The sequence below is a fragment of the Ascidiella aspersa genome, chromosome 4, assembly GCF_963924565.1.
Source record: "Ascidiella aspersa chromosome 4, kaAscAspe10.2, whole genome shotgun sequence".
NCBI classification, from domain to species: Eukaryota; Metazoa; Chordata; class Ascidiacea; order Phlebobranchia; family Ascidiidae; genus Ascidiella; species Ascidiella aspersa.
In genome coordinates, this window is record NC_139450.1 from 33784407 (window position 1) to 33807767 (window position 23361).

At 38.2% G+C, this 23361-nt stretch overlaps 1 protein-coding gene across 1 annotated transcript in view; it reads right to left on the reverse strand.

The window, feature by feature from the left end:
- Nucleotides 1-23361, reverse strand: part of LOC146157617 (dual oxidase 2-like) — a 49792-nt gene that overhangs the window by 7691 nt on the left and 18740 nt on the right. Inside the window, exons 9-26 of the mRNA XM_083387774.1 lie at nt 21735-21934; nt 17277-17373; nt 16611-16774; nt 15472-15650; nt 14882-14997; nt 14394-14531; nt 13588-13734; nt 13135-13256; nt 12123-12226; nt 11752-11908; nt 10957-11049; nt 5451-5586; nt 4925-5018; nt 4389-4570; nt 3305-3365; nt 2617-2685; nt 1147-1331; nt 71-301 (exon numbers count right to left, since the gene is read on the reverse strand). Coding sequence (XP_083243900.1) covers nt 71-301; nt 1147-1331; nt 2617-2685; nt 3305-3365; nt 4389-4570; nt 4925-5018; nt 5451-5586; nt 10957-11049; nt 11752-11908; nt 12123-12226; nt 13135-13256; nt 13588-13734; nt 14394-14531; nt 14882-14997; nt 15472-15650; nt 16611-16774; nt 17277-17373; nt 21735-21934 — 2475 coding nt within the window. The remainder of the gene's footprint in view (nt 1-70; nt 302-1146; nt 1332-2616; nt 2686-3304; nt 3366-4388; nt 4571-4924; nt 5019-5450; nt 5587-10956; nt 11050-11751; nt 11909-12122; nt 12227-13134; nt 13257-13587; nt 13735-14393; nt 14532-14881; nt 14998-15471; nt 15651-16610; nt 16775-17276; nt 17374-21734; nt 21935-23361) is intronic.

Here is a 23361-nt window from a genome sequence, read left to right on the forward strand (position 1 = left end):
CGAAAAACACCAACGTCCAACGGTTATAACGTTAATAGCGAAATCAGTTAAAAACAGACTTTGTACTCACGAGTCTCTACTAATGCCACATAAGCAATCTGCTTGTGGAAAGCAATCGCCGCGTCGAAGGGAATCAAGTTCTTTAGGAAGGTCTCACGGCAGAATGTGATAAGGTTCCTGCACATTGTGAGCAATATAAAGCTGAAGTGGAATGATATGGCCGCTGCTGTAGCTCTGCTGATGATTATTCCCCATTCTGTGACTCGTCGTATACCAATGTGCTCAGCTCCGAATGCGTAGACTGAAAACAATTAGAAATATGTGAGGTCTGTTGTAAGCCGAAACGTTCCATAACGGAGTTCCGGAGAAGAATTGCTGCCAGAAAGGAGTTTGGCAGCCTATTTTTTTGCATATAAATGGTCCATTTTTTACCAGGTCATGGCTCTTTGGTTTACTACCACGTCATCTTCTTGGATGTATTTAAACTATGATTTTGGGTGCATATCTGTGCACTAAATCGAGTGTAACCGTACGTTTTCTAATGTTGCTTGTGGTAGACGCCTAGTTATGACGTAATTTTGTGACGTCATCTCTGAAATTGTTGCGCGTTCCGGTATAGGAAACTATTCTACATTCATTCACCCTTGTATTGCAGTCGCATAAACTGTTACCTATAGACTTATTAGGTATATTTGTTTTCATCCTTTTTTTTGACTGTCCTCACTACATTATCAAATGAGGCATAATTTATTCCTGTAAATGTTTACTTTAAATTGTGACAACATAAATAGAGTCTTTAGATAATATTCTTCACACAGTAATTTTGCCTTTTTTCATGCTAGATTTGTGTTATACGATCTTGAAAAAATGCCATAGCCTTATTGAAACTTGACAGTTTCCTTTAAAAAAAATAAGTTCTTTCACAAGCTTTTTGAGCACATTTTTTTAAACATACCCAATACTCGATACTTTCCTAATCTTTTAAGCTTTTCGATTTAGAAAGACGACAATGTTCACACTCTTATCTAGTCTACTTTCAGATTGATCTCTCTATTTACAAAAAAAAACAGTCCTAAAGACAAAAAAGCTCATCTATTTTATGAAAATTTCCTGTCGCAGAAAAAATATTACATCCAGTCTACTCACAGATTGCTCTCTCTACCATGAGCGCGATGGTGATGCCGTAGAAGATGACCATGCAGAAGATGTGTCTCCTGTAGTTCTCCACGTTCCTCTTGGTGCTTCGCCACCATCTTCCCCACAAAGTCTTCTCCTCGTGAGAGGCAAGAGCCTCCGAAAAGATTTTGTTAACGTTCATGTTGTCGTCCATTCTGTGCAGAAAATACTTATTATGTGGTTTGTTATCTGAGATTTTGTTTATATTTGTTATGTTCTTTAGAAGATCTTGTTAACGTTTATATTGTCGTTCATCCTGTGCAGACAAAACCTCATTAATCTCACTGGGGCTTGTTAAACGAGATTTTGTTTATATTTGTTTTTATTTTTAAGTTTTGATAGGTTCTATAGAAGATCTAAAGTTGATTTTTGTGTTAACAAAGTTGTCTGAAAACTTGTTTTTAATAAACTTTTAAGTTTTTGTTTTATGCTCGCGTTTGTCCTTACTTTGGGCTTTGCGAGTGTATATTTGAGCTATATAGGAACCACAGAAGTCACTGAATAATGTTCTATTGGTGCATAATATGTTGACGTACAGTCTTATGTGTAGGGCCATTTTTATTTTAACCTAAAAAATGTTTTTTTAACTTTATTTTAACCTAACGAAATTGCTTGTTTCTAGAGGCCACAGTTCTCTTGAATTGATGCCAGTTACTCAAAAACATAATATTTTGTCGATTTCTGACCCAAACGTAACATTTTCTCGCAAAGTCATGGTGTTTTATGGATTATAAAAAGAGCGTCGGTTTTTTGGCGATAGATGTAGCTTGCTTAGGCATTTTTGTATTACAAAATGTCAGTAGGCTATTCCTAAAATCCAAACTGTTGATCTTGACCGCGTTTATGAAGATAAAGTGTTTTATAAGAATTATTTAAATACGTAACAATAAATAAAAAAATTGGCAATTTGTAAGTTACTGCTGATCCAAGTGGGAATTGTGACATTTTTCCTGCTTTTATGGTTTGATATGGTTTAGTTATGACGCAGTTCCTCACTTACAATGCTTCCACGACGATTTTTACAAAAAATACTCTCAAGAAACACAAAAACTTTGTCAAAAAACATAATTTAACAAATTTTGACTTTATTAAAAAATTTTAACTTTATTGTAAATTTTAATTTTATTTTAACCTATAAACTTCTTAGAAACAGTCCTCTAGGTGCTAAAAACAACTTTATTCTTTGATTCGTGGACATACGAGGTCCTTAAAAAATTTTAACTTTATTGACTTTTGCGGCCCATACTTATGTGTAACGCCAGAGGTTCTTTAAGTCAATTTAGTTCAATTTTACAAAAGTATACTTGAAAATCAGAATGTTTGTTTATAATAAAAAAAAATTCCTGAAGCTTGTCGTGAAGTTAGAATCGATGAAATGAATTATTGGGAAACACTTTTTTGTCATTAGTTATTTTTGTTCCATCTTATACTTCAACTTACTGGTTCGTGTCACCATTTTCCTTTTCGACCGATCTTTTGCGAACTTCCGAACCCTCGGCCATTCCGTTTCTGCGAGAAGAAAAAGTATATTCACACCTTCGACTTTTCTCTAACTTTATTTTGACCAGTTTTGTCGTTCCGCAAAACAATGTGTCGTGAAAATAAAATGCCTTAAACATATACGGCTATTTAAAATTAGGAAACAACCATTTGTCTGAAACAAATTTATTAAACCAATGCATGAAATCTATTAAATATTGTAATTTTCTAAAAACGATATGTTTTTCATATTCTTGACTATCAGGGATGTCCAAACCTTGATATTTTATTTTGATACCGATGGCCGAAATTTTGAATAAAAGTATTGCGATACCAAATGACGTCATTACTATGCACAAAAAAAGAAAAATGTAAAATCAAAAGGATAATTTTTTTTGCGTTCAAATTTCAGTTACCTCCAGTTGTTTTTAAACCGTTTAAAGGTAGAATTGCAAAGCATTACTAAAATTCTTTCTTTATTTGCATCAGATCGGCGCCGATAACCCCCACTATCGGACGAGTACCGATACTACAAACTTGGCATATCGGTTCGGATCCGATATCATCGGACACTTCTGTCCTTAACCAGCACACACATGTACGTATCACGTCATACCACGTCACAAAAATTCTGACGTCACCAACTTACCCGACTACCGAGGCTTGGTGCTTTATTCCAGGTTGTCTCTTTGCTTTACCTCGGTTGTATCCTACAAAGAGATATTTCAAATTGGCTTCCAGCCTTTTTGGTTTAATTGTAGTTATTGAGTCAAAACTTTTAGTTCTATACGGAAGACATTAAGCGCGGCGTCTAAAGTCTTGGCATTTCACGGCGACACGCGGATTTAGCTAAGAGTACAACTGCGTGGGGATTTACAGACCGAACTTTTCAATCTGGAGCAATACTTTCCTGACTTGTTTTATATGATTTAACCCCGTTTTGATATACAGTTGGAATCTGGGATCAGTTGTAACGAAGAAGTATTTCGCATATAGTGCATATTTTTTAATTGTAAAATTGTTCTTTCGGCAAAATTTTTTTAGTACCAACGTTTCGACCAACTATTCGGGCAATCGTCTTTAGGTAATATAATAGCAACTTTTTGTGGTCGAAACGCCAGTACGGAATTTTTTGCCGGAAGAACATTTTTACAATTGAAACAATGCCCGGCAGTTAAAAACACATACCTGACCCTTTTTATGGCTTATTTTTCTTTCGATCGTTGATGAAAATTACTCGGAGCTCCGGCCTTCCGGTCATAGTTTACGCAACGTAAATTGAATGCAATTATAAGCAAGCCCAGGTAAATAAATATAGTGTTGATATCTATAGATTGAAACTTCGTCCTTGAGTGAGATTCGAACTCACGCCCCTGTGTTAAACGATCACTGCTGCCCTTATATTTGTCATGAATAGTTCAGCATTGTCGGACTTAACATGTCGAGATCAAATTGACTTTACTGAGGAACAAAGTTATTACGAATATTTTATTAAATACATTTCGAGTCCGTTGACTTTTTCATTCGCAGTAAAAATGTTTTTGCTAAAACGTTCACTGAAAGGTTTTATGCCAGACAAGTTTTAATGAAAGACTTGTCTGATATATAATATTTTAAAGTTCAAGATATCAGAAATAAAAAGCTACAATATTGATCGATTACCATTGCTGTAGTATCTTAACATCTCTGATTTATCTTAATATTACTAATGTTATAATGATAAAAGTATCTACCAGGCAGTGATAGCTGCGCTCCCTCAAACGCGTCCCTGTGGTCTTTCAGCATAGCGTAGGTGAAGTCCTGTAGTGTGAGGCAATCCTTATCTTCACCCACACCCGCCTCACGAAATATCGTCTCCACAGCTGCGTCAATCTCATCAGCTCCAAGCTTAACTCCTGCCAGCTCAAGAAAGGATCTGTGGAAAGTGATAGGTTTGGAAAGTTTTGATTTTAGTGGTTTGTGTTGAATGGTGGTTTTGAATATAGTAAAAGCAATAATTGATTAGGCATAATGGTTGCTGGAGGTTAGGTTAAACTTTCAAGCCCACACAGAAGTAGGTAGCGTTTTGTGAACGCTTCTAATAAATTTTGAGATAATTGCTGAAGGTTGTAGTTAGACGAATAAATATCAATGACCACAAGTTGGTAACATTTGCAATACTATTCTGAACATAGTTTAAATATTTGAAAACTTGCTTATTGTAGAGCATAGTGAGGGTAAACTATCCATTTTATCTGGTTTAAATTGCCTTCAAAGAGTTGTTTCCAACCTTATCATGTTTGTTCCCTCCTCTCTGTTCAATTCCCCGCTGTGATCAACATCGTACATATCGAACAACATCTGAGCCTTTTGCTCGGGAGAACCTACAGAGTGTTAACACGTTCTATTCACTCCGCAAAACCAAGAATATTCTTTCATTTGGGTTGCAGTGTTTTAAAAGGATAACCAAAAATGGGCTGCTGAGTATAAGAATTTATCTAACAGCAAGATACATTTGGTTGCAGTTAGATCCAAATCCTCAACCTCAAACTTTCGTGAACAGAAATTAATCTTTTTTTTTTACACTTTATACTGTATGTTTTGACCCTTGTAAGTGACATATTCACAAAATATTTATAATATTTATATCAAAATGGACATTGTTTGCAAGCTTTGGTACTACATGAGGTTCCATAACCTCTACTTACAAAAACTATAACTTTTTATCTTCATGTCAGCAGTTTTGTAGACATGCAAGGTGTTGTCTTTTGAAACCTTTTTTCTTTTTAAAAAATATGTCTTAAAATAAGACTGACCGTTCATGAGCAAAATGACGAGGTCGGCAAACTCTCTGAAGGAAAGGTATCCACTGTTGTCTGTGTCAGCAAGTTGGAACATTTGCGACACGAACAGGGAGTTGGCTGTCATCCCCATGCTTTCGGCAAGCTCCAGCTAAAAAATTAACAAAACGCTTTTAAATGATACGCCATTTGTTTTCAGCAATATAACTGCGTGACCCATTGGCGACCTTTCGATTGTTGGAAGGAAGTCTTCACATTTGTCTAATAACTAACATTACGAAATTGCAATTTGCCAACAACTATACAATGGAACCAAGGACTCTGTTTTGTTCTGCTTTCAAGAAGGTTTTGCATTATGATAGAATATTTTTGCACTTCCGTATCGGGAACTTTGCAAAAATAATTATGTAGCCCTGGTGTTAACTATCATGTACATTTAAGGCCACACTCAACCATAAAAAGGGGCAAATATTCAGTTTAGCTTGCCATTCAGTAGCTGGTTGTGTGTTTTTGTTCAATTCTATTCCTTATTTTAGCCTACTCATTGTAACCCTTTGGAAGTTTATTTGGAATATTTTTCGTGAAATTTTACAGTAAGCAATATTATTGTCAAGATGCTTTACTAGCATTAGGTTTATCACTTTAATAATTGTTGTGTTTCTAACCTTTGTTTGCCTTGCAAGAATAGTAAACAGAGTCCAAGTAAGTAACTGGTTTAATTCGAATGGAAATAACACAAGAAGGGCACGAGCATTTATAGGCGAGTAGTCGCGTAATTTACATTGCGATACAATTAACGTACAACACAAGCAATGATTACAAAACACGTGACTAGAGCACGCGGCTCAGGGGCCGCGGGCAACCTCTCGCAGGAGAACCACGTGAACACTCCATGACACCTCCCCTTTGAAAGAAACGCCTCGTTAACAGCAATATAGCTGTCGAGGCTTACGTGGGCGTTTCGAGCGTCGTGGATTGTGAGGTCCGTACTCATCTTGATTGGCTGTGGCCAAATTGGGATTTGGCAGAACCAAGGTTGGCCGCGTAGAATTCGTTGAGGGTCGAGGAGCCGGAAAGTTATTTTCTCCTGGATCAGCGTCCTCGTCGCTGGTGTAGCGAAATTGAAGTTGGTCGATATGGCGCCTCCATATCGGACCACGGGGAATCACCTTGACATTTACACTTCGACTGCCATGTCGTTTGGTTATAATAGCTGGGACCCAACGTCCATCTTTGTCTCGCTTTGGACCAAAGTATAACGCATAACAGGGATCGCCAACTTTAAACGAGTGTCGTAGTTTGTGAATGATTTCCCTTAGAGGATAATCTTTCGATGCACATTTCATCTGCTCGCGTTGCTTTACGTGAGCTGGCGTGGGAAACAAGGTGTCGATCCGAGCACGAATTTGACGTCCGTTTAACAACTCACTCGGAGAGAAACCGTTGCTGTCAGGTGTACGTCGGTACTGGATTAAGAACTCCAATAGCGCTTCGTGGGGAGACTTCGATGACTTACGGAGAGCTTTCTTGAAAGTCTGCACAAGCCTCTCGGCAGCACCGTTTGTAGCAGGGTGATAAGGAGCACCTGTTAAATGTATAATTCCCCTTTGTTTGCAGAACTCTTGAAATTCTGCCGAAAGAAATGCTTGAGCATTATCCGAGACAATAGTGTGCGGGTACCCGAAATGCGCAAAATCCTGTTCTAGAAATTCCATAGTAGTTTTGGTTGACATGGATTGCGTTCGGTGAATGCACGGATACTTAGAGTATGCGTCGATTACCACCAGCCAATTGTAGCCCATAAAATTCACTGCATGATCAATGTGAATTCTGCTCCACGGCTTCTCTGGCATCATCCACGGATGAATGACTGCTTTGGTTGGTGCGTTCTGATGCTGTGCACAAGTAGTACAACGCTGACACAATGACAATATATCTGCATCAATATTTGGCCAGTATACGGCGGTTCGTGCCAGTTGCTTCATGCGCTGAACACCGAAATGTCCCTGGTGCAATAGCTGCAAGACTTGGGGTCGAAGTCTGAGCGGAATTACAATTCGCGATCCATAGAGCAAACATCCATGGCAAGTACTTAACGAATCGGATATTTTCCGAAACTTCTCCGCGTCATCATCAGCACTTTGATTGCATTTAGGTGGCCAGCCTTCCCTTGTAAATCGCACAACACGCGATAAGACAGAATCCACTTTGGTTTCCTTCTGGAGGGTGGCGCTATCGGCGGGCTTCACTTGTAAGCTTAATGTAGTGATGGAGCAAACGGTGTCCACGTCATCTACACTCTCCTCTCCGTCGAACTCCTCATCTTTACCTCCAGGTAAACGACTAAGTGCGTCAGCATTGCCGTGTTCTGACGTCTTTCTATACTCAATGTCATAGTTAAATTGACTGAGAAAAAGTGCCCATCTTGCGAGTCGATTTGCCGCAAGTGCCGGAGTAGGCTTGCTTGGCCCGAATAGTGCCAGTAACGGTTTGTGGTCGGTGACAAGAATAAATTTCCTCCCGAACAAGTACTGGTAAAACTTTTTCAGCGCGAAAATAATAGAAAGAGCTTCCTTTTGTATTTGACTATAGTTGCGCTGACTGGTTGAAAGCGTCTTTGAAGCATTAGATATCGGCCTTTCAGTACCGTCAGGATAACGGTGAAATAAAACAGCGCCAATTCCAACACTTGAAGCATCACATGCAATTCCGATCGGAAGCGATGAATTGAAGTGAGTTAAAACATTATCTTCCGAAAGCCATGCTTTTAACTGATCGAAAGATTTTTGTTGAACCGCTCCCCATTTCCACGAAATGTTAGACCGGGTAAGTTGATATAAAGGTTCTGCCACTTCGGCAAAGTTGGTCGGCAGAAACTTTCCATAAAATTGAACGGACCCCAAGAATGAACGTAGAGTTGTTGCATCCTTCGGAGGTGACATATTCAATACAGCATCAAGCTTGGAACCTGTTGCAATTCCACTTTTAAACAGTGTATGCCCCAAGTATTCCACTTTGGGTTGCGCGAACACACATTTCTCCAATCGGCAGCGAAGTCCTTTGTCATGCAACCGTTGGAAAACTTGACGAAGATTACGAAGATGTTCCTCTGCACACGAACCACTGACTAAAAGATCATCCAAGTAGACAGCAACTCCTGGAAGGTCTTTTGTAAGGTCATCCATTATTTCCTGAAAATACCCTGGAGCGGAGTGTATACCGAAAGGTAAAACATTTTGCAGAAGAACTCCACGATGTGTGCTAAGAGCCAACCTTTTTCGGCTTTCTGGTCCGAGACGTATCTGATTGTACGCATCAGCCAAGTCGATTTTCGTGAAGCCATATCCACCTTGCAACTTGCGTAACAAATCTTCTGGAAGCGGCAAAGGGTGGCGGTGCGTGGCCAGTTGCGGGTTTACCGTCACCGAATAGTCACCACACACGCGCAATCGACCTTTGGATTTCCCTGGAAGCGGAGTTTTGCGTATGGGTACCACAGGCGTACCCCAGTCGTTGAACTTCGCTGGAGTCCAGATTCCTTTAGTGATGCCAACATCATATGCTTGCCCCACGTCTTGCTGAAGAGCAAACGGAACTGAGCGAGCTTTACAAAACACAGGCTTCGTCGCGGATTTGAATTGTACCTCTAATTCAAAGTCCTTTAGACAACCTAACTCTTCTTTGAACAGGTCCGGAAATTGACTACAAAGTTTCCGGCAATCCGTTTGTAACTGAATATCAGGTTGAGTATCGATAGATAAAGTACGTACGGGAACAACATCGGTAAATATCAATTTGTCCACTGATATTTTTAGAGACTGAATAGCATTTCTCCCAAGTAAATCAAGGTTCGGTATCTTAGATACGTGGAACTCTAGCGTACACTTGGTTTCATCATATGCTGCTTCTGCCTGAAAAATACCGATTAGTGGCACTGAATGTTCTGTCGCCGAATTGAAACGGTAAGTAGGCGTCTCCAGCGTTGGACTGCCAATTCGCTTCCATGTATCAACAGATAAGAAGTTTCCGGTAGTAGCAGTATCAAGCTCCAAGCAACAAATCTTGTCTAAAACGTAAATATTGACGTCCAGCTTCGGAGTTGACCTCCCAATGCTTGAAATAGGCTTCACCGTATGAACCATGCTTAAAGGTTTTGTTGACGCCAGTTTCTTTCGACAAGCTACTTCCAAATGACCGATACGTCTGCAAAACTTGCAAGTTGAACTTCGGTGACGACATGTGGAAGCAAAATGTCCAGACTTGCCACAGCGATAGCAACACATGTTCGACTTGGCTTTACTGTCCCTCGAAGCATAACTTGCGGCGTCCTTTGAAACTTTAGTATACGGAGACGGACTTGGCTTCGCTGCTTCGCGTACCTTTTGAACAGAGCCTCGGTTTCCATATACAGTTTCCTTCGCAACTTTAGCAGCATCCTCCGTTTGAATGGAAACTTCGATGGCTCGCGCAAAACTGAGCTCATCAGCCTTAATTTTGAAAAGTGCCTTGAGAACAGCCTCATTGCCGATCGAGCAAATCAAGCGTGTGCGAAGTGCCTCGTCCAACGGGTCTCTGATTGCCGAAAAGTCGCAAGTGGCTGCCTCAAGACGAATGCGTGCAGCCAATTCTTGAACAGTCTCACCAGGCTTCCGTTGCATATTACTCCAAAACTTGAACCGTTCCCGAATGACGAATCGCTTTGGGTCAAACTGGTTCTTCATAAAACCCTCAATGTCGCTAATAGATAGATCATTAACACTTTTGGACGGGCTGCCCTGAAGTGCCAAGTTTGATAACAGCTTGTAAGTTGTAGGAGTTTGGTTTGTTAAGAAAACCTGAGCCTTTCGTTCGCTTGGGACCGCGTGTGCTTTGATAAACGTGCTGAACCTCGACCAATAATCATTCCATAACTCAGACGTAGAATCAAATGGATTGAAACTTGGTACTGCTGCGGATGACGTAGCTGCTTGCGGTAACCCAGCCTTTTCCACTAGAGCCATCATTACATGCATTTGTTCTTCGTGGCGTCTTGACTGTTCTTCGTGGCGTTTGGATTGTTCATCCTGGCGTTGTGCTTGTTGCTGTAACTGTGCTTGCATGAGCTTCAATATTTCTTCCATTGCGCAAACAAAAGTAGTTGGAAAAGTCAAACTGCGTAAATACCTCGTTCAGAAGACCTTGAATCCAATATCCTCGTCGCCAAAACTCTGTTGTGTTTCTAACCTTTGTTTGCCTTGCAAGAATAGTAAACAGAGTCCAAGTAAGTAACTGGTTTAATTCGAATGGAAATAACACAAGAAGGGCACGAGCATTTATAGGCGAGTAGTCGCGTAATTTACATTGCGATACAATTAACGTACAACACAAGCAATGATTACAAAACACGTGACTAGAGCACGCGGCTCAGGGGCCGCGGGCAACCTCTCGCAGGAGAACCACGTGAACACTCCATGACAATAATAATAATAATCAAAATATAACTTTGTCCTGCTAGATTAACAAATACTTTTTTTTAATTCACCTGTGTCAGTTCACAATCAGCGATCTCCATGGTTTTATGTCGTTGTTTCTTCGACTTGATTTTATCTGTTTCTTCTTCTTCCAAATTAAGAACCTGGATTACAAAATAACTGTGTTATTTTATCGGCACGACCGTGGATTTAAAAAAGGTGAAATATAATATACTTTTTTAGAAACGTAATCGAAAATTGCGGGGAAATAGTTTTTATTTACGTTGTAAAATAGGCAATAAATGTAGTTTAGAGGGGGCATGGCCACGTGCTCCTGTTGTATCCGCCTCTGCTACTGACTTTGCGGTATTTAACATACAGACAATCTTTAATAAACTCCACAACCGCCTCCATTTAAATTCGACCTCTGAGAAGACTCTTCTGCATATCATTATGTTATCTTTGAAAACTCCTTTATGCTTTTATTGTTAGTTCTCATTTTGTGGCGGTTTCTATCGCTTGGAATTTTTCCGAACCGCTTTAAAATCAACTTAACCTTGGGCGGATATCACTAGAGTTCCTGTGTATTCTTGTGGATTTTCCTATATACCATTATTTTGCAGCGTAATACATTTGCCAATTGACACAAAAAGGGTTAATAAAACATTAAGTCTAGGGCCAACTAAGCTAATCAGGAGCCATGTTGAGTTTCTCTCACAACCGAACTTGATATGTGGAAGTGTATTAATGCTTTGGCTTAACGTGTACTTTTAAAACTTCCTTTGGCATTTCATCTTTACCATTTCCTTACCATTTCCTTCTATTTAACCAGGCTCTATTGATTCCTATACACTTCAAAATCTTACCTCTGAGAAGACTCTTCTGAAGAAGGACTCCAGTAAACTTCTCCTCACTTCCTGAGTGACCGCTTCCTCACTTAGAGCTCCCTCGTCCATCTCAAAAACCTCCACCTGGATCGCATTGTTCGTCATGAACTTCTTCAAATGCTCTGTCATGTCATCTCTGCCAAATAAAGCGGTTATCTGGTTTATTATTATAGGAGTTTAGACCAAAAAAAATGAAGAGAAAAAGCACGATTTGGTTGAAAAATAATTATTCATGTAAATTATTTAAGTTTGATCTTCATGTATTCAACTTGACAAAGCTTGCAAGCCCGTAGGCTATACTAACTATTAACTGGTGAGAGGATTTTTTGCCGTATAAAACGCACTTTTACCTTTCTTCAGAAGTATCAAATCTCAGCACAATGTCGTATTCTTTTGGAATCCGAATCACAAGAAGATCGCGTTTTTTGTTTCTTGAAACGAAGATGTAGGATTTCTGAAGAAAAGGGGAAAATTTGTCACTCCTATTCTTGCCAATGTGAAATCGTGTTTGAAAGGATATGTAAAATTTATATTGTTGAAAGGCGTGTGAGCCTATAACGCAAGCGCCGGCCCGAAGACAGTTTCCGGTCTTACATGATAATTTGGCCCGCGGGCGCGGCCATAGTCTGCCGCAACGTCCAATAATAGTGACTGTTGGTTGGTCTTTAGTGTTTTTAGATTCTTTGTTTTGCGTTAAAATTAGATTTAGAATCTACAATAAATTTTTTGCCATGGATTGTGCCAGGAACGTAAAGTTGACGAGGAGTGTCACAAAATTAAAGGATTGGATGCCCAAATTCTTTTTCACTCAATTCGGTAAAAAAATCACTATGTTTGCTGTGCAATGAAAATGTTGCCGTGTTTAAAGAGTACAACAAAATACCATTTATTTCCTTCTAAATACATGATTAATGTATCGATTCAGGAAAACGGCCCGCCAAGTACTTAATTTTACCACATCCGGCTTGCCGACTGGAGAAGTTACCCGCCCCTGCTACAGCTATACCATAATAATTCTTTATTGTACCAAATTAAAAGGTGACGGTAATTTGGAAACTTGTTTTTCTATAATCTGATGGTTGTTTAAAAATGCGCTTCCCCTCCAACTGTCGGGTTTGTGTGATATTCATTTAATAGGAGCGCCAACGTTTAGATTACCGATTCGGATAATCGTCTTTGGAGCAATAAACTTGTAGCTTGCCAGAAAGGTATTTTACAGCCAAAAAATACAGACAATGGGAACAAGGCGGCAAAACGAAGCGAAAAAACAACAACATTTGAATGTTATTCGTGCTATCAACTTTTTATAATTGACGCAATACCTGGCAGCAATCAAACACAGTTTCGTTGATCAAACTTTACCTTAAACTGTGAAACGCAAACTCTTCGGAGTGGTGTGGAACCCTGGCTGAGCAATCTTATGCAAGAGTTGTCCAAGATAACCAGGACACGTCTGGACTTGGTTTTGCCTTCGATTTCATAAGCTGCAAATAATTGGTTGTGGAGTTTATTACAAGATTTTTTGTACCAGATTTATGAAAAAAAATTATCAATGTGCATTGAATATTTATCAAATTTATAAGATTCCTCAAAAATGATCGTTACCTTTTATACGCTTTTTTATCCCATGTCACTATTACACTGTTGGTTAATAACTGAATTGCACAAGTCGAAGGAAATTCGATTTTTAGTTGGTTATTTTCACATATTTCATTTTAACGTTTCCTCAAAAATCGCTAACCCCTTCCTGCGTTTACCTACGGGTTCCTCACGTTAAGTTTAGCGAGGTTAGTGTTGCTGTTGGTTGAAGCTCACCTTGAAATATTTTCTCCCCCTCCCCCTCTTTGTGCTCCACCGTCTTCTTACGCCTCCTAGTGGTGATATTCTCCATCATTTGCTTCTTGAGGTTGATTGTGTCGCGCTGACGCTTCCACGCAATCATGCACATCACGAAGTAAGTAACTACATGAAAATAAAACTTCGGTTAATTATTGTGTAGAAATTCCCACTTTAAGCGTCGTTAAGTTGTACACATCACGAAGTAAATTACTGGAGAGGAGTTATAACACAGTTAAGAGGAGAATGGTATAATTAAAAACTATTGTGTTCAGTTTTGGTAAAAATAGCTAGTCGAGAACAAACTCAGTCAGCTGTATTGAGACGTCGAAGTAACACGGTAGAAAAATAAGCAAAAAGTACATTTGGTGTTTTTTGCGAAAAGTTTCTCATAATGTTTCAAATTTCTTCAAGGGCTTTGATAGTGTTTCGACCTTGAACAAGCAGAAACATTATTTTATATTCAATTTGTTAAAAACTAGAAACTATTGTCTCAACCAGTGTTCCCTCTAAATTTTTACCATGTGCGCAGGTGCCCAAAGTATTGCGAACATGGTAAAAAATGAGCGGGAACACTGTTGGCATTTCATTCTGTATCAATGCACCTCTCTATTTCACATATGGAGAAGAAAATTACAGATTTATTTACAAAATTTACGCCTGAACGTATAATTGTAAATACAATAAACTAACCAGTGAATTGTTGCTTTGTATGGACATTGGGTGGTGGAACGAGCAGACTAAAATGAATGAATAGTAAGTTTAGTTTAAGGTCATTTCCCCACCTGTCGGAAATAGCAGCAGCAGAATGACAATCCCGACCAGTTTTCCCCAATATCCTTCGAAGAAGTCTATTCCACGATTGGAAGTGCAAGGCTTCGTAAAGTTCGAAGCAGAAACTGGAATGTTCGGGCATTTTGATCCTGAAAAAACAACTGTGGGTTTAGTTTTTGTAAGAAAGGAGTTTAAAAATGGCAATTAATGTATCGGTTAAGTTGACAAATACATGAAGTCTCAGGATAAAGATGCAACGTTTTAATGTGTTTTTATATCGTACTGGTACTGCATTAGCAGGCTTACATAAAGTCTTTAAACCTTTGATTTGCATATTCAAAGGTCTAAATATTCACCTGAAAATTGTTATTGTTTTTGATCAAACTTAGATGCCATTTCACTACTTTAAGATTTGACCAACAAAATTGGTTTGACTTAAAGGTTAGATGAAAGATACGGATTTAACAAACACTTGCGATTTTAATGTGTATAGGTTTACCTGCCACAGCGAACACGCTTGACTGATTCGCACCGAATCTTATATCGGTCACCGCCTCGATAATATCGCCGAACCTCATCGCGTTTATTCTGGCGACTTCTTCCGCTGTGAAGAGCCTGGCGACAAATGTTGTGCGGGTTTTAATCGAAGTTACATCAGTTCGTGAAAAAACTGGGGTTGGGGGTGTTAAATATATGGGTGCTGTAACAACATGCTTTCCTTTAAAAAATGGAAAAGAGCTTTAGTCGGTTTTATGAGGAAATATACCAGAAGAAGCATGTACACGAAAATAGGCAACTATAGTGCTTTAGTAATTTCATTTGGTGTTAAACCCTTTTTTATTGTTTTAGCAAAATTGTATCAAATTTTAGTAAAAGAATAAAGGCGTTCGCTAATGTTGGAAATTACCATAAAATATACTTTTAACAGTTACAATTATTAAAGATAGCCTACATTAAGAAGATATAAGTGTTTGATGACTTAAGATGTCCACAGTCAATGCCTTAAATAATATATTGTTAAGACACAAGTGTTTTATTCAAATAGCCGAAAAGCCTTTGTTCGCACACAATGGAAGCGATTGTTCTTACTTGTTTTCGAGGTTCTCGAACCACATTCGATCACTTCTCCTTGTTCTTTCGAACTGATCCGAGATGACTTTGGTGAAAAGTTCCCCGAAGAGGTTGACTCTTTTCTCCATGATTCCTCCAACGTACAAGTCCAACCTGTCCACGTCGTTATGATAGAGCTCGCGCAAATTGTTGATGACCTGAATGAATGTAATAATACTTTAGGGCAGTGGCATCCCCCAAAAATAATAAATAGATTTTCGGCACCCGACTGAAATTTTTTAGTATTTTACTGAAATGTCCATATAGCCTAAATATAAATGGAAGAGTGTCTAATGTCGATTATCAAGTGGATAATTTTTGCCTTTATTAAATGCACACATTTCTACTAGTTTAACTATCCAATAGTGGTAGATTTATAACAGCTAAGCAACGAAAAACGCTGTAACTGGAGCCCAGGTGTGCAAAATGGTTGCAAGAAACCGTAGAGTTGTAGGTTGTTTAGCAAAAATAACAAAAAAACGCTTTGCGAAGCCATAATGGAACCAACAGGGTTTGAAGTAAGACAAGGAATCCAATTGTCCTTCCCATGGTGTTTAAAAAATAAAAAAGTTTCGGCAACTTAAACAATAAAAATGCGAGTCGATAACATTTTTGTAATGTACCTTTTGTATTGAAAGTAACACCTATAAACTAACTGTCTGGTGGGGAACTTAATTTGTAATGCAACTTTAGGGGGTAATCTCAGAATTTTTTTTTTATTGCCCAAAAAATAAGACCTCCCTAATCCCCAAATTTTAAATCCGCCCTGCTTGGTTCTATTTATTTTGTAGAGTCTAGTCACAGATTTTAGAAAACTTGACAGTGTTATGGCGTTTGTTTGAGAAAGGTATTGACAAAAAACGCCTATATGTAGCTTACGCAATATTGTTAGTGTGCAACATCTATATAAAAAACATAAGTTTAAGCTAGGAAGAAACATTGAGATATTTGTTTTTATCCATTTTATAAAGCGGAAAAAAAAGTAGAAAAAATGTCCTTTTAGTGCGCCCGTAAAACTTGAAACGTCGCTTTTCAATGGAAAATCAATGCAGAAACCCGAATCCCCCATATTTTAAACCCCTTGAAACAACAAGCTTGTCCGACCGATCAACACTTACCGTTTGATCTAGGTCCGGGTTAAGCTCGGTGAAGTTCTTGATGGGCTTGAAGCCGTAAGCTACCCTTGCTTGGTTGTAGCTTGCCACACCCGCGTCCCTACCTCGCTGTATTGTTACCGCTTCAAGGTCGAGACGAGTTCGCTTCAGGGGACCGTACGTGAAGTCTGAGGGAATAAAGTATTGAGGCAAACTGCAAAAAACTTTTAATATAGTACAGTTCACTCCAGGGACCGTAAGTAAAGTCTAGAGAAGCAAAATATTGAAATAAACTTAAGAAACGTTTAATATTGTACAGTTCACCTTAGGGACGGTAAGTTAAGTCTAAAAGAAAAATGGATTTGAAATTTTTTTTTAAAATCAGTGACTGTGTGCCCAATAATTAAAACCCTGTTAAAATGTTACTATGTACAACTAACTAAAACTTTGAGTCTGATCCTGTAAACTTAACAAAAAAACTTCTTGATTTCGTTAAATTTTAATTTTTACTGCAAAAATAAAAATTATTCGTTTTTAAATCACTTATTTCTTGATGTATTATTGCAAATCCTTTCCGGATTTTCTTCAAGCTGTTCACTAGCTGGCACAGGTGTTTAAATCGCAGTTGAAAGTCAGTATATGCCAACTCATTTTTGCATAATACCCAAACCCCCCGACAATTACACTCACCGTACAAATCTTCGACCACGAACCGATCAGCTCCCTCAGCCGATTGTGACGTCATACCGAGAACAATGCTGTCTATTCCGTTTTCCATTATTGTGTCCTTTGAATAATGCAAAGAAGTATTACACAAGGCAAAATGGGAACGTCGTTTTACAAATTACGTCAAATTTATGCCTGATACCGGAGCATGCACATATATCTATATAAACGAATTTGTTTATTAAAACAATTAATAAACCGTGATTTAAACATCATGTGTGCGTGTTTCTGAAACTAGGTGGTATCGGCGCCGATCAGTTACCAAAATAATTTGTACAATACATAATTTGCGATCCAAAGTAGAATTATTAAGAATCGAAGATAAATAAACTTGCCGATGCTAAAGCAAACTTAGGCCTACTGATCCAGAGTTGTAATGACTTGACTATGGGTAAAGGCATGGTTTAAAATTAGGATTTTTTACTAAATATTTTTTCAATAAAATTGGGTTTTTTATTTCAATTTTTGCACGTTAAATGATATAAATTTTTTGTTGAGATATTGCTCATACTCAAAGGATTGTCGTAGTTTTGCCCATAGTATCGGTTTGCGGAAGAAAATAAGTAAAGTGGTTCTCAAGTCGTAGGGTCAAAAAAACGGGGGGTCGCTCTATGGTGATTCAATCCTGCGCAAACTAACTTTTTTGTTTCATTTTTCAAGTATTTTCAATTCAATCTTGACTGAAACATTGCATCATAAGCATTTCATGTGGCAACCTGGATTATTGCATCATAAGTGTTTTTTTGAACGTTTTGATGGCAGCCAGCTAGAGTAGCTGCTAAGACTGGTGTAAGCGGTAGCCGCATAGTTACTTTATTACTTTTTTTAGAAGATTATTCGTCACTGGTCTAGAATCCTACCACAGCGTTCAAACAATTACTAAATTGTCGTACAATGTTTGAGTTAGGGTAAGGGTTAGCGTTTGGGTGTGGGTGGGTCAAGCATTATTATATTTATTTTATTAACCCAAATGCTAACCCGCACCCTAACTTAAATAAAAATGTGCGTTGTGGTAGGATTGTAGACCAGCGCCGACAATTTTGCTAGCTCGTATTACACACATATACCTCAGAATTCTGTTAGACGAGCGTTTTTATAGTGCTGTCTTAGTCACTGATAAACTTGGGATTAGAATTGAGAATATTGTGTAATAATTTTTCGCAACTTGAGGTCCTGAGCAGAAACTCGTCCGTTTCAATTCGAGCTATAGTTTCGTTTCTTTCAATGCAAGCTATAGTTTCGTTTCTTTCGATGCGAGCTATAGTTTCGTTTCTTTCAAAGCGAGCTATAGTTTAGTTTCTTTCAATGCAAGCTACAGGTTCGTTTCTTTCAAAGCGAGCTATAGTTTCGTTTCTTTTAATGCGAGCTATAGGTTCGTTTCTTTCAATGCGAGCTATAGTTTCGTTTCTTTCGATGCGAGCTATAGTTTCGTTTCTTTCAAAGCGAGCTATAGTTTAGTTTCTTTCAATGCAAGCTACAGGTTTGTTTCTTTCAATGCAACCTATAGTTTAGTTTCTTTTGATGCGAGCTAAAAGTTCGTTTCTTTCAATGCGAGCTATAGGTTCGTTTCTTTTGATGCGAGCTATAGGTTCGTTTCTTTCAAAGCGAGCTACAGGTTCGTTTCTTTCAATGCGAGCTATAGGTTCGTTTCTTTCCATGCAAGCTATAGTTTAGTTTCTTTTGATGCGAGCTATAGGTTCGTTTCTTTCAATGCGAGCTATAGGTTCGTTTCTTTTGATGCGAGCTATAGTTTCGTTTCTTTCAATGCGAGCTATAGGTTCGTTTCTTTCAATGCGAGCTATAGGTTCGTTTCTTTCAATGCGAGCTATAGGTTCGTTTCTTTCAATGCGAGCTATAGGTTCGTTTCTTTTGATGCGAGCTATAGTTTCGTTTCTTTCAATGCGAGCTATAGGTTCGTTTCTTTTGATGCGAGCTATAGGTTCGTTTCTTTCAATGCAAGCTATAGTTTAGTTTCTTTTGATGCGAGCTATAGGTTCGTTTCTTTCAATGCGAGCTATAGGTTCGTTTCTTTTGATGCGAGCTATAGTTTCGTCTCTTTCAATGCGAGCTATAGGTTCGTTTCTTTCAATGCGAGCTATAGGTTCGTTTCTTTCCATGCAAGCTATAGTTTAGTTTCTTTTGATGCGAGCTATAGGTTCGTTTCTTTCCATGCAAGCTATAGTTTAGTTTCTTTTGATGCGAGCTATAGGTTCGTTTCTTTCAATGCGAGCTATAGGTTCGTTTCTTTTGATGCGAGCTATAGTTTCGTTTCTTTCAATGCGAGCTATAGGTTCGTTTCTTTCAATGCGAGCTATAGGTTCGTTTCTTTTGATGCGAGCTATAGTTTCGTTTCTTTTGATGCGAGCTATAGGTTCGTTTCTTTCAATGCGAGCTATGGTGCGAGCTATAGGTTCGTTTCTTTCAATGCGAGCTATAGGTTCGTTTCTTTCAATGCGAGCTATAGTTTCGTTTCTTTCAATGCGAGCTATAGTTTAGTTTCTTTTGATGCGAGCTATAGGTTCGTTTCTTTCAATGCGAGCTATAGGTTCGTTTCTTTTGATGCGAGCTATAGTTTCGTTTCTTTCAATGCGAGCTATAGGTTCGTTTCTTTCAATGCGAGCTATAGGTTCGTTTCTTTCAATGCGAGCTATAGTTTCGTTTCTTTCAATGCGAGCTATAGTTTAGTTTCTTTTGATGCGAGCTATAGGTTCGTTTCTTTCAATGCGAGCTATAGGTTCGTTTCTTTTAATGCGAGCTATAGGTTCGTTTCTTTCAATGCGAGCTATAGGTTCGTTTCTTTCAATGCGAGCTATAGGTTCGTTTCTTTTGATGCGAGCTATAGATTCGTTTCTTTCAATGCGAGCTATAGGTTCGTTTCTTTCAATGCGAGCTATAGGTTCGTTTCTTTCAATGCGAGCTATAGGTTCGTTTCTTTCAATGCGAGCTATAGTTTCGTTTCTTTCAATGCGAGCTATAGGTTCGTTTCTTTCAATGCGAGCTATAGGTTCGTTTCTTTCAATGCGAGCTATAGGTTCGTTTCTTTCAATGCGAGCTATAGGTTCGTTTCTTTCAATGCGAGCTATAGGTTCGTTTCTTTCAATGCGAGCTATAGGTTCGTTTCTTTCAATGCGAGCTATAGGTTCGTTTCTTTTGATGCGAGCTATAGTTTCGTTTCTTTCAATGCGAGCTATAGGTTCGTTTCTTTTGATGCGAGCTATAGATTCGTTTTTTTCAATGCGAGCTATAGGTTCGTTTCTTTCAATGCAAGCTATAGGTTCGTTTCTTTCAATGCGAGCTATAGGTTCGTTTCTTTTGATGCGAGCTATAGGTTCGTTTCTTTCAATGCGAGCTATAGGTTCGTTTCTTTTGATGCGAGCTATAGTTTAGTTTCTTTCAATGCGAGCTATAGGTTCGTTTCTTTCAATGCGAGCTATAGTTTCGTTTCTTTTGATGCAAGGGGTCGGCAACCTTCTTTTAGTCACGGGCCAAAACCAAACTCAGAAAGGTCTGTGCGGGCCGCACAAAATATTAACTACAAATTTTGTTATTAAAATGTTAGAACAACTTTTAATCAGGCGGGCCTCGGATATTTTTTTCACTTATAAATGTGTTTAATTACATTTAAGGAGGCAGTGAAGTGTTGGCACGAAGCGCAAAAAAAAGCGTTTCTTTGGTTTAAAATTTGAGTTCACACGGGGTCATCCATACTACAAATGAAAAGTGTAATAAAACTACTATGAGGGAACGCGATAACCTTAATAGTTAATGTAGTTCAGTGTTTATTAACCTTTTATGTCCGGAAGCCTGGAGAGCGAAGCGGGGTCAATATTTTTTGTTATACCGGCATTTCTTGCAAGTTTTTTTATTACATTGCCGAAAGTAAAATATAAAAAAGTTAAAAAATATTTGCCCGTTTGTCTACGACGCACTTGTCATTCTTCCACGGCGCAACGGTAAAGAAGGGCTGATATAGTTGAAAAGACAGCATCAAAACGTAAACAAATCGGCCGTAGAAAGACCATTCAATTTTTTTCGCATTTACGTAGTTAAAATAGTCTAAAAGTATTTGAAATGGACTCTGGAACAGTTTGCCAAAGAGGCGGTGGGCCGGATGAATTACATTGGCGGGCGGATCCGGCCCGCCCCTGAACTAGGTCATTATAAGTTGCAGGTAGTAGCCTATTGTTAAAAGTTCAAATCAATCCTTTTTGTAATAATAAATCATTGTTTCATAGAGCTGTGTAGAGTACTACATCTGGTTGTCTGTGTCTTTTTCTATTTCATGCACGTCAGAAAACACACATTTTTTGATGTTTTAGGCTTGGGTCGTGAGATGCTCATAAAACTCCGATTTGGGTCGCGCTCAAAAAAGTTTGAGAACCTCTGATATAGGACATCCTACTATTTATATAGATTACCTACCTGTAGTTGGAAGTATGAGTTGCACAACCTTAGTGCCGGTTCCCCAGCTGAAGCACCGTATGCATTGGGTAGTGGGATGATAGGTTTGCAATCCTGAGTACTTCGCAGCACTACACCGCTGGGAATAAGGCTGTGGCCCATCCGCATCGCTGCCACGTTAAATTCAACCGAAATACCAGGGTTTAGGAAGGAATTGTAACCTAAAAAAGTGTTATTTTCTTATTACACATTTGTCCGTTGTGACTTTTTGTTCGTTGCTAATGGTAAAGTAATATAAGTTTTGATGAAGGGTAATTTTGAAACAAGTAACATTTTTTAATTTGAAGTTCATTTTCAATCTTTTTTTGAATGTTTTTCCATGAAAGCGGAACATTATAACTTGAACAACAAATCATGTGACAAAAATATTGCCACATAACAAAGTTTATAGATTGTTTTTCCATTTTAAGTCTTCGATTTGCCGTTTAAGCTCTTAACTGATAAGGGTTGTAGGATTTAAGTGGCGTTCTGGTGAAATAGTTTTAGGAAGTCTGTTATTATTATTGTTTTTTTATTTTTATAACCAACATTAATAATGGTAGCATGAATAAAACGAGTGCTGGTACATTTACTGGAGTCATTAATATCACAAATTTAAAACAAGATCTGGTATTGTAAAGATCTGTGTGAAATAATTTCTACTGTGCCTGCTTTTTCAGTTTTTCAATGTCTGATATAAGTAATGCTTATAATTTACTACGCTGGCCACACGATGTCGCTATCACTTTGTGTTTTGACGCTACGGGTACGTGGTGAAAATTTAATCGGAGACACTAAATAGTTTTTTTTTTACTGTAAAAAGGTACATTTGTCTGCAGTTTTCACCATATCATGTATCTGCAAAAAATGCTTTTCGATTCGGCAAAAATAATCACAACATACACAAGCGAGCTTAAAGCTGTTTTTGTATTTGTGTAACTTGTAATACAAACTTATGCCGACCATGGGTATTTGCATTTAATCGAAAATCAATTACATGCTTTGAACAGAAAATCGTTTTTCACCGTGGCTGAAATTTGTCCTTTCTGTTAAGAACTTAAAATCATTGGTAATTTGGAGACGTGATTAAAGCAAATGTTTTGTCGTGTTCAGTTTATCGATTACGATGCATATGATCGGCAGAGAACAACATTTTAATGGGCTCAACATAGAATTGTCTTGAAACGTATTCTATAAATTGTTGCTTGGTTTTTAACCCTACTTTTAGGAAATTTGTTACAATCTATAAACCTGTTTTTACCTATCTTTAATTTGTACTGTATAAGAGTTGTCACAGAGTTTTCAATAAAAAAAAAGTATTTTTATAGAAAATTTGTAGATATTAAAATAAGAGCGCTCCACGATTTTTGGTGCGTAGAAAAAGAAAGTATTTTTTGTTATCGTTTTTCTCACATATTTTTAGCCGTATTTAAAATACAGCGCAAATGTCCAGCTTAAGCTGTACAGATATAGAATTCCAAACATTCCTGTAAGATTTTAACGGGGTAACCTTTTCACACAAATAATCACGTTTAAATAGAGATGTGATGTGCCACTCTTGCCGGAATACGATAAACATTCATTTTTATAAAAGAGAGGTTGAAGCCTG